We start from the raw sequence: 11,453 nt of genomic DNA on the forward strand, positions 1-11,453 counted from the left end.
CGTACGAAGCGCAAGAGTGTAACACTGCAAACTTAATTTCTATATGTTACTGAAAATATCTTAACAAAAAAATTTAACATCGCTTTTATAAAATATTAACTACTTTAACCTACTAGACCATCGAGGCAGTTAATATTGATAGAGATACAGTTGGTTTGTATGTATTATCAAACGTCATTAATGAACGATAAAAAAAACATTATTTTATTTTAAAAATATAATTAATGAGCTATTTATCTATCCTTATACAGTTTTGATTTGTTTGTTGTCATATTAAAAATTAATAGCCATATCGTATCTCAAACATAAATTAGAATTCTGATTGCTTATGAAAATAAAGTAAAGTATTGGACAAGCTTGAAAAGTAACCGCGTTGTACCAATACTCGTCAGCCTTACTATATCCGAGATCAACGCTCTTTTGACGAACGTTCTAGAATTTACCACGAATGGAGCCTTTTCTTCGAATGGAATAAAATAATTTTCAAAAAAGATGTTTTAAGAACTAATATGTCTTTTTTTTAATGTGATTTAGAAACTACGTATTAGGTACGTTTTGCTTACAATAAGAAGAGTTTATTATTTTATGACATGACTTTTTCCTTATTGTTGATATTCATTCATTTTCTTTCGGTAGACTTATTTTTATACTAATATGAGTGCGTGACGCTACTTCCACAAAAGCGGTCAATTGCTTTCTCCTGTCCTTTACGAATCGTTTGCGAGTGAAAGAGACGGCGGGTTTCCTTTCTCGTCATACGTTTCACATTTCTCTGTGTTGGAGTTATATGGAATCAGTTGTAACACCGGCGTGGTTCGTTTTAGGGCTAGTGTTTCTAGTAATTATAATTTAATTGGCTGTGAACGCTCAAGCAGGTGACTGGTGGCGATCGATTTTATCGATTTTGTGACACGTAACAGACGACTTACAGGGTGAGTATCATAAAAAAATATTTTTTTAATGTTATTTAATTTTATTTATAAAGTTACTTTTGGGCTAATCAATGAAAAAAATAAAAAAAATGTATAAACATAAGAATCAAAAGTACTTCGTTTTTTATTTCAAATCATTTAAAACAATTTCAGTCATTGAAGTTTTTATATTTGCCTCATAGTAAAGACTTCAACGAGTTATGTTCAGTAGAGGTTTTTCGATATATAAATTGAGATAATATTTATATTTTATTGTACTTATTTAGCTTAAATATGTTCATATGTAATTTAATTATCAGTTGATAAAGATATTACATAAAATATGATATTAAACATACAAAATCATTACTTAGTTGGAAACGTTACTTTATAAAAATATGCGATATTTTTTTAGTAAAATTTCATAATATTTATAATAAATACTCACACTTTTTATACGCGAGTTTTGTTCAAGATGTTTTTTTTTTTATATTTATATAAGTGTTACCTATGTATTTTATGTATTGTCTTAGTATATGAAATATTCTAGAGCTAAAGCGATAATATTGAACATGCAAAGACAGCAAAATATTATGTACAAATCTTACGTAAAATAACTTTTATGATGGATGGATACAATGGTGATATTATATTTAAGCTTAATTATATGTTTTAAACTTTCCATTATATTATAATTAAGTTAAGATAATAGTACCTAATTTATATTTTGTATATATTCAAAAATTGCATTAAGTTATTGGCTGAGAAAATTTTTATTTTATTTGTTTTTTTTTTGTTGTTTTCAGATAGGGGTTGGGTCTTCAAAATGAAGCTCTCCCTTGTGTTTGAGCTTCTACTAATATTTGTTTTACTTGCATTTGCAGCCTCTAAGAATATAGGTAAGAAAATGTATTACTTATATAAATATATTTAGCTTAAAATGTTCCTAGTTCACATTTTGTATAAAACAATATTTTTTTTTTATTTTTATTTAAGCCTCTTTAATTCCTTAGTAATAATAGTAATAAGAGAGTTTCTTTTTCTCTAATTTTAACTAAGGACCTCTCGTCGAGTATTGACCTCCTCCATCCCACTCCATTTTTTTCTGTCTTGATCTACTTTCATCCAGTCTTTGTTTAGGAATTTCAAAATTGTGAAATAAAACAATATAAGCGGTATTAATTATCTTACTATTGATTTATTACTTAAGGTTGATCGAATTAATAATATAACCCAAAAAAATATGTTACACTATTTAAACGGGTACATTAATTTTATTTCAAGAGCATCTATACTAATATTATAAATTCTAAAGTATCTTTGTTTGTCTATTGCTATCTCGTCGAAACCACTACACCAAATATGATGAAATTTGGTATATGCAAGGTTGAACTCCAAGGAAGACATAGGCTACATTTTTTTTGTGCCACGGGTGACTTCTAGTTTTATATATAAACTCAAATCCGTATAAAGATTACGTTAATAAAATGATTTAAAGTCGTAATTTAATTTCATCATTATTATATTTATCATGCAATGCAAATATATTATTTATACTTATTTATAAAGACACTTATCTACAGCTTCTGCAATAATAAAAAATTAAAAGCCAATTAAAATTAGGATATATTATAGATGAAGACGACTTTGTATATATCGGTTAATGTCAATTCGTTTTGCAAAAGAATTGAAAAATAGAATGAAGAATTATAAAAGGATTTATTTTCGTATCAGAGAGTTTGTTGACTTATAAAACATTAATTGTACTATGCATCGTTCGGTCACTAAATTCCATACAAAAAATTCTTCCGCGTTTTATCATGAAAGTATAACAAAAAAGTATCAAATGTTTCAATTCATTAAGTTTTTTCTCTTTTAAAAAGTCTAGCGTGACTTACAATATACTAACACATTTCGCAGTATGAGATACTAAAAATGAGCTGGGGATCATTTATTCTACTGATTTATAATACGCAATGTTACAATTTGTTGTAGAATTGTACCTTGTTTAGGAATACAACATTTAAGTTAAACCTCTTCCTTATTTAAATATTTTGGAAACCTACAATGTTTTATAAATAATAACAAATCCTAAGTCTAGGTTAATTTTGTATTATAAATAATATTTTCCAAATATTATGAATTAAAATTTTACAAAATTTACCCTCAATTCAGATACCTATTATGATATTATTTTCCTATTACGAACGGGATTAGTCATTTTTGAAGTCACTATATTTAATCATATAATTTTATTTGCAGATCTATATTGTTTACCAATTTTTTTAATGTAATAATATTTTTAGGTCGTCAAAAAAATCATAAAAAAGGGATTCAGAAAGCAAATGACGGCATACCGATAGAGGACAACAGCATCAACAAATACTGCAAATGTTCAGAGGCGTATTGTAATTGTTGCAGAGATTTTGCAGTTCCTGTTCTAAATCTAAATGGGCCAGGTACGTTTCATACGCCTTAATATAACTAAATTGATTGACATTGAACATGTCTTGAAACGTTTGTAATATATCTTGTTTTCTTTCCAGGATGTGCTTCGTTAATGTATTTGAATGGCGACAAAATGTCGGTTTCGTTAAGTTTCGGCAATAAAGTAATTACAAACCGAACACTTTCAAGTAAGTCAAACAGAAATTATTTAGTACATCAAATTACGTTTAAGTTACAGCCGAATTTTTAATCCGTTTTGACAAACTTTCTACACAAAAAATTTAAAATATCCATAGAAATTCTTCAAATTAAAATTAACTGGTGACTGTAACCAATAAAACTTTTATTTGTTTCATAGGTCGCAGACCTAGTCCAGTTTGCATGCCTCTTCCCGGAGGTGTTTCAAAGTTTTGTGGACGAGTTTATAATATCGCGAGAGCTGGAGAAGAATTCAGAGCCTGTCTTGGATTGGAACTTCAAGCTAAAAGTACAGTAGAAGCAGCAGTCAGAGTATCCTGCTTCAAGTTTGGACCGAGAGGTGTTGTTTCTGAGCCTGCCGATCCATTGCCTCTCGTGCCCCAAGACGAAAAGGTTACTGATGATGATGATGACGACGATGATGACGATGACGATGACGACGACGATTTTGGACTCGAGGCAGATGATGACGACGATGATGATGATGAAGAAGACGACGATGATGATGACGATGATGGTATTTAGTTACTGCTTACATAGTGTCTTCTAATTTTCTTGTGCACATTGTCATTATCCTAATGCTATGTATTATTTTTAGGGGGACTTGATGCTGTCAACGATGTAGATAGTGCAGACTATACGGGTTTCAGTTTATTGGGAGAAGACCTTTTAGGAGGACTGTTTGGCTCAGGATCAGGTGGTAAAAAAACAAACAAAAATAAAAACAAGCAAGCCCCATGGCCTTCAACAACGACAACAAGACGTCCCCGTCCCAATCGCAGAACCACAAGAAAACCTACTACTAGAACTACTACACCAAGAACTACAGTCACGCGGACTACTACTGTAAGGGTTCGTCCCGTCAATCGTAGACCAACACGTAGACCCGTTCGAAGACCAACCAGACGATCAACAACTGTTTCTACTACCTTAAATGTTGAAAGCACTACTTTACCAACAATATCCACGACTTTAGAACCAGTTACTTCAGTGGATTTAAAAATCCCCATTAATGAGCCACTGGATAACTCTCAAAACGTTGAAGAACACCAGGTTATACCAATAACTGAAAAACCATTACCATCTTCAGTGTCAACCACCACAAAAAGCGATACTACCTTTGAAGATCCTGGTCTAGAAATGTCTTTGGCTCATATTACTGGTCAACTTTCTATTTTGCCCGTCACTCAATTAATACCCACCGACATGAAAGAGTCAAGTGCGCAAGTAGTCAATAATGATGATATGAATTTCGAAAAAGTGGAAACAGTTACTTCTAAGCCGCATTCAACCATTCCTTTTGCTACTACAGTGGATGATGATAATACCGAGGAAATGGTTCAAATAGTTCAAACACTAGATTCTCATTCAGAAGAACATGCAGCTGATAGTGAAAATGTGGTAGATCAAACTAGATCACACAAAAATGAACCAAGTCACCACTACGAAGGACTTTCATTGCCAAAAAAGAAGCATCGAGGCGGACCGTTTCGTTTAGGTGATTTAGATGTCTTGGATTTGACTGGCATTGGTGAAAGTGTTGGACACCAACTAGGAATATTTGGTAAACATAAGAGACAAAATAAAAATAAAGTTTTTAAGCCTCAGAACATAAAAGGTGTTAATGACTATGACGATATGCTCGGACTCGATGCTTTGAGTGATTCAATTGGTTTACCAGATATAGACGATTTGAGCAGAAAAGACAGGAGACGACAAAACAAAATGATGCGCGGATTATGGCCGCAATCATGAAAAAAATGTATTAGATCTTAATGTTAGTTTATTATTTATTTCACCACCTTAATTTATTGTCATTGTAAATAGTAATCATATGTAAGAAATTATTTATTTTCTCAAAAAAGTAAAAAATTAAAAAATGTACTTTTGTTTCTTTACCTTTACACAAAAATACAGGCCTTTAAGTGTAGTTTCATCATATAATTTTTTACTAACGTTAATATTTTTTAAAAACTTTTTATATCTAATAAATTTATAAATAATAATTGCTGTCGTACAATGCAATGATTTTTTTTAACTAGTTGAGAGACTCTCCTCTTAGACAAACTACAGATTAACTTAAAAACGTAAAAACCAAAGATTTCATTAAAAAAAATCAAAAGTTAGTATAAATAAAATTTTAATACAATTGTTAAATACAGTAATACTTTATTATTAAAAATATTACTGTTATTAAAGAAAGCTCTTTGTAGTTTAGCATACAGTAACTATTCAATCAATTGATCCGTTGGATTTGAGTTATTAAGACGTGTTGATAAAAAAATTGATACTTCATTTAAAAACAAATATCTTGTCAATTAATAAAAATCTTAAATCTCAATATTTTATTTACAAACAAAACAGAAAAATAATGTAAAAATATATATAAAGATATTACTAGTAGCTGTGGATGAGAAATTTTGTACGGTGATAACATAAAATTAAAATGAAGAACTATAATTTGATTATGTAACAACATTCACATATAATGTTTCTATATTTAATAAGATTTATTACCAATTTGAATAGTTTTTAGCTTACGTTATTGGCTATTGGACTATTTTTTTTACATTCAATTTATGTACATTAACTTCTGATGTACGACAAACCGTATATTTCTGTACCTTTCTCATGAAATGGCTAGTCTAGCAATAGAGTACGCAGAATATATATATTTTACGTCGATAATTTCAATTCAGTTGCAAATAACTTGCAGTCGCTGCGCGTTCCCAATACCGAAAGTGGGAATCGATACTGTCATTTTAAGTAACCACTTTCTCCGGACCATACATTAAAATTTAAAACTTGTTTACTATGTTCATTGACCGTATAGCTAAATTCAAACTCGGAACTTTGTTACTGGACAGCAGTTAAATAGATGGAAGTGTCATGCTTCACTAGCAATAACAATTGGAAAGCCTAACGAAACTGTTGTTATAGTAATCTCCAATATATAACATGTCTATGTCCCTTAAGTTGTTAGTGTCAAGTATTTTTATATTAGTTTCATCTTGCTCCGCAAGACATGGTAAGTATTTACTCCATGCACTTTTTGTTTATTTACTAGCCTGATACCTTATTATTTGACTTGAATTATGTAATTAATTATATAGGTAATATTATTTCGAAGCAAGACCGATCATATGACGTCATAAACTTCAGAATACCGAACACGATTTGGAAAGAAGCGTTAAACCCAACGCCAGTTCTTAAGTCTCCTGTTACTATAACTGTACCAATAAATGTAGCTGAAGAAGAAGACGAAAATGATATTGAAGATATAGAAAATGAGGCAACTGAAGTAAACGTCGTAGTAGATTCAACTCTAATTACCGAGGCACCGATAGAAGAATTACCGGTAGCGACTGTATCACCAGCAACTGCTAATGTGACTCAAAAACCAGTACTACAAGATGAAATCACACCGGAGCCTACTCAGGAAGTGGATGGTCAAGTCACGAGATTTCCATGTACTTGTGCTAGCGGTCAGTGTGGTTGTTGTACCGGAACTATCCTGGAACGATTTAGAATGAAGGCATGTGGAAATATATCTTTTGTACCCAAAGACTTTGTTTTTGATGTCAGACTAACTGTTAATAACAATACAGTTGTTCGGAGACGAGTTTCAGGTATATTTTTTTTATTATTTTCATTTAATTTTTATTTAATTTATCAAAAATACTTAACTAACATTTTCATGACTATTGTAGCAAGTGACCCACCTCCAATTTGCTTCAACCCTAGAAGAGCACCATTTGTCAGAGTTTGCGCAGAAATTAGTAATATTCGAATCCGCAACGGAAACGCCTTTGCTTGCTTAGATATAAATGCAGACATTGGAGGGTTTCCGGTTTATTCAGCTTCATTCAGATGTTTTGGGTAAGAATATTGAACGAATTAAAGATGATGACATTCCTTAAACTTAAATAAAATCGTCAATATATTTGTTTTTAGCTTAGGATCATCTGGATTGCAAACTGGTTTAAAACCCAAGCCAGTATCTTCAGGTCCTAAACCAATAAGCCTTTTTGGAAGTGGTACCAATAGTAATGAAGATACTTTACTTGATGCAGCGGGTTCCCTTATTGGTGGCAATGGTAATGGTATTTTTGGAGCCCCGGGAGGTGGTATTTTTGGTGGAGGAGACGGTCCTTTAGATGCTATAGGTAATGCGGTTGGTGACTTTTTCGGCGGAAGAGAAAATCAATAAATACATTTGATTTTGAGTTTTTTTTAAATTATTTATATGCAGATATTTATTAAAATTATTTATATGCAGTACTCAAGTAACTTATTTTAGTTTTTAATAAACTATTTATTTCATTTTGTTCTTTTATTTTTTTTATCGTTCTAAACCGTTTAAGTGATTGTATAGCCATACTAATAGCATGTGAAGGTATATAAACCGTTGCAAAAGCAAAATAAACTGTACAGTACACGTGAGTGAAATAAAGCGAACGCATATATTTATTATTCAATAGTTTGATTACTCAACAATTATCTATAAAATTGAAAAACAAAACTCAAAAAAATCGAAGAGATAATTAAATATTTACTCTGTGAGAAAGTGTTAAGCTCATGGCAATGAAATTTCGCTATCACCATTAAACCGGTTCAAAACTGTACAGTGAATTGGGACATGTTTATTATTCAGACGACCGGCATTCACGTAGCTTCGTCTTGAACTAAGCTTTAACATGAGTTTTTATATCGAAAAATGCGCGATTTTTATCGTTGTTCTGTTTTTTATCAATGTGCAAGGAGTAGGTAAGTAAACAAAAATTTTAATTATTTTTAAATTGTTTATTTTATAAATATAATAAATTAATTATTTATATCATTCTAGCGCCATCAAAAACGATTAATAATAGTACAAATATTAATTTAAATGATATCGAAGTGCCCGACAGTCCGTTATTATTACTCGATCGTTTAAACTTACGGCAAATCTCTAGTATATCATATTATGGGAGGCAAAATCCAGACGTAAGCGAACAGAACTCGACATCAAGACGCTGTTCCTGCACTCTCGGAGTTTGTAAATGTTGCACTGGGTATCTATTGGATTTAATTAATCAAAAGGCTTGTATGAAAGTCACTTATCATCCAGGAGATTTTGCATTTGATGTTGCTATGTCTATGAATAATAGGATTCTCTATGAGAGTTCCTTGTCTGGTGAGCAACATAATTATTTTGAAGCTATTTAAATCTACTACGCAATAAATTTACCAAACAATATTTATTTTAGGCAAAAATCCAAGACCAATATGTATAAGCCCCCCAAGGATTCCGAATTTAAAAGTGTGCGCTAAGTTCTACAATGTTTTTTTTCCTGGTAGAAACTTTCACTTTTGCTTAGCGATGACTGGAAAATGGCGATCCTTCAATTTGTTTAACTTTACTTTCGACTGTCTCAGGTAATTTTAAGCAAAAATTAAATTAATTATTTAACGTATTATTTAAATTTGATTTTCCAAATTTTCCTAGGGATTGAGGGGTTGATATATTTTTTTTTAATCTCTTGTAGGATGGGCGCTAACGGAATCGTTATGATAGGTCCAGAAGAAAATGGCGGAATATCAGTTCCTAACCCCCAAGGTGGAGTTGATGCAGTCATTGACGCTGGTGAAGATGATATTGAAGATTATGACGAAAATAACATTGTGCGATCCCTGCTAGAAATTTTTGAGGAATAACAATATTCCTTCGAATCTGTTAATTTATAGGATAGTGTGTTTTAGTTATTAAGCCACAATTATAATGTATATAAATAAAGGAAATGTAACTTATTGAAAAATTGAAAAAATATATATTGTTTTAAATTATAATATTAGAGTAGGGGATAGCGTCATTAATTTCTTCTTAACGACTTCACTGTAAGCAATTTTCACAATGAAAGAGAAAATGTATCGTCCAGTTGAGAATAGATGGGTATTTAATGACGTTCGGTGGTGGTGTGTCCAGTGTGCGTACGCGCAGGAGTTTCTCTCTAGAAAGTCCCAGCCAGTTGCGCTCATTCAGCGCATATCTTGCATACAAATAATAACAAACCAACCTTAATCTATCTGTATTGACGTAACTTACCAACGTGTAGTCATTTGAATGGTATCCCTTGAGACGGCAACAATAGATAACAATACCGAACACAAGTTAAATGAAAATGAGAGTTACAATATTGTTTTTAATTATTTGTTATGTGACTTCTGTGATAAGTGGTAAGTAATATACATTAAACTTATTTATTATGTTATTACGTTATTTTAAAATAATAACGATTTTATTTTATTTTTTATGTAATAAGGATCCCTACAGGATATTATTACACAAAAATTCGACTAAAATTAGTATGATTGAATTATATTTCAGCCGAGTCATCAAAACAGAGAATTTTATACTTAGATACTATAAAAGAAGACAATGCTATGGATGTCACTGATTTCTCTGTTTATTACGATATAGAGACAAACAAGGTAATAGGTTTTACATTTTGTACTATTATGAATCGACGATACATTTTTTAGCTTTTATATATACGTGGTTCTAGTTGTGATAGGTATATCTTTTCAGACTATAAAACGCATGATGCCCAGACCATGGTACAAACCAGGCTGGTTATTAAGACTACCTTTCCGAGGAGGCCCCTGCGAATGCGATGGCTTGCAATGTAAATGTTGCACGGGTGTTAGAATACAAGCTTTCAACTTTGATAGACGGAGTAAGTATTTAATATTTATTAAAAGCAAATTAAAAAGAATAGAGTCAATATACTTATACACAATATATGAAGAATAATGTTATTATAATCTGTTTGGATATTAAATTTTGTATGTTAGTCTTTTAGTACGAGAAGTGTACATTTCAATAGAACATACGAAAATAATATCTTCTGTTCCGTTGGCTTGGCGTCCCTGGCCCAGTAGGAGTACTTATTCATATTATTTTATAAATATCTATTCGCAATAAAAATCTGACAAAATTTCTATATCATTCCTTTTTTGGTAAAAATATTAACTGTTATCATTCCTATTGTTTCAGCTTGCGCAACATTAACTTATGAACCAGTGGATTCAACACTTGATTTGGAAGTAATGATGAACAATGCGAGTGTTTTCAGGGATTCCTTTTCAAGTAAGATATTAAGACTTACGAACAACGGGTTTTTAAATATAATACAAATAAATGTTTGTAATAATTTTTTTTTTAGCGCGTAATCCACCGCCCTTCTGCATACCGATACCGGTACCATATTTACCGCCTGGATTGGTCGACATGTGTGTCAGACTGTTTGATATTTCTATTGTAGAACAAAGGTTACATGTTTGCATGGACATGGACACAAGGATTGATAAGGCACCCGTTGTAGTAAGTTTTTAAAATAAATCCAATTGGAGAAAAAAAACTACAAAAAAAATTTATAAATTCGATACATTCAAAACTTTTGGTGATTAATTTTAATTTATGGTAGGGCTTTGTGTACGTTTTTTCAAAAATTTTACCTTTCACTTTTACTTTTTGATACCTATTCTCAATAATATATACCTATAGAAAATAAATACTCAATTTTATTTAATTTTCAGATTCTACATTTTGATTGTATGGACATGGGAGCTACTGGCGTAGGGCTATCAAAACCAGGCGGTGGTGGTACTCAGCCTAATATATCCGAAAATTCCTCTAGTGTGACCACACAAGAACCTATACAAATAGATAGTGATGTATATGATGTTGTTACTGAAAGTGTAGAGACAACAGAAAAATCTACTTTTAAAAGCATTAAATATATTTGAATCCCATAAAAGTAATTAAAAAATCGTGTAATATAACTATTTATTTAATGAAAAATATATTGCTTGAAATACTGCCATGACTTTCATTTTTAATCATCTAAATAGTGA

At 31.1% G+C, this 11,453-nt stretch overlaps 4 protein-coding genes across 4 annotated transcripts; all 4 read left to right on the plus strand.

Moving 5' to 3' along the window:
• The first annotated feature begins 1,737 nt into the window (after window positions 1-1,737).
• LOC125066224 lies at window positions 1,738-5,340 on the plus strand. Its single transcript, XM_047674222.1, has 5 exons — window positions 1,738-1,810; window positions 3,218-3,370; window positions 3,458-3,547; window positions 3,718-4,074; window positions 4,156-5,340. Exons 1-5 carry the CDS (start codon window positions 1,738-1,740, stop codon window positions 5,310-5,312), a joined length of 1,830 nt encoding a protein of 609 aa, XP_047530178.1. The 3' UTR covers window positions 5,313-5,340.
• A 1,175-nt stretch (window positions 5,341-6,515) lies between these two features.
• Window positions 6,516-7,767, plus strand: LOC125077713. Its single transcript, XM_047689722.1, has 4 exons — window positions 6,516-6,585; window positions 6,671-7,186; window positions 7,268-7,436; window positions 7,512-7,767. The coding sequence occupies exons 1-4, from the start codon at window positions 6,516-6,518 to the stop codon at window positions 7,765-7,767; spliced, it is 1,011 nt and encodes a 336-aa protein (XP_047545678.1).
• A 444-nt stretch (window positions 7,768-8,211) lies between these two features.
• LOC125066990 lies at window positions 8,212-9,254 on the plus strand. Its single transcript, XM_047675347.1, has 4 exons — window positions 8,212-8,324; window positions 8,404-8,733; window positions 8,807-8,975; window positions 9,086-9,254. The coding sequence occupies exons 1-4, from the start codon at window positions 8,255-8,257 to the stop codon at window positions 9,252-9,254; spliced, it is 738 nt and encodes a 245-aa protein (XP_047531303.1). The 5' UTR covers window positions 8,212-8,254.
• A 231-nt stretch (window positions 9,255-9,485) lies between these two features.
• On the plus strand, window positions 9,486-11,345 carry LOC125077722. Its single transcript, XM_047689735.1, has 6 exons — window positions 9,486-9,489; window positions 9,925-10,028; window positions 10,126-10,273; window positions 10,594-10,686; window positions 10,763-10,920; window positions 11,136-11,345. The coding sequence occupies exons 1-6, from the start codon at window positions 9,486-9,488 to the stop codon at window positions 11,343-11,345; spliced, it is 717 nt and encodes a 238-aa protein (XP_047545691.1).
• The last annotated feature ends 108 nt before the right edge of the window (window positions 11,346-11,453 follow it).

Source organism: Vanessa atalanta, chromosome 1, assembly GCF_905147765.1.
Source record: "Vanessa atalanta chromosome 1, ilVanAtal1.2, whole genome shotgun sequence".
Lineage (NCBI taxonomy): Eukaryota > Metazoa > Arthropoda > Insecta > Lepidoptera > Nymphalidae > Vanessa > Vanessa atalanta.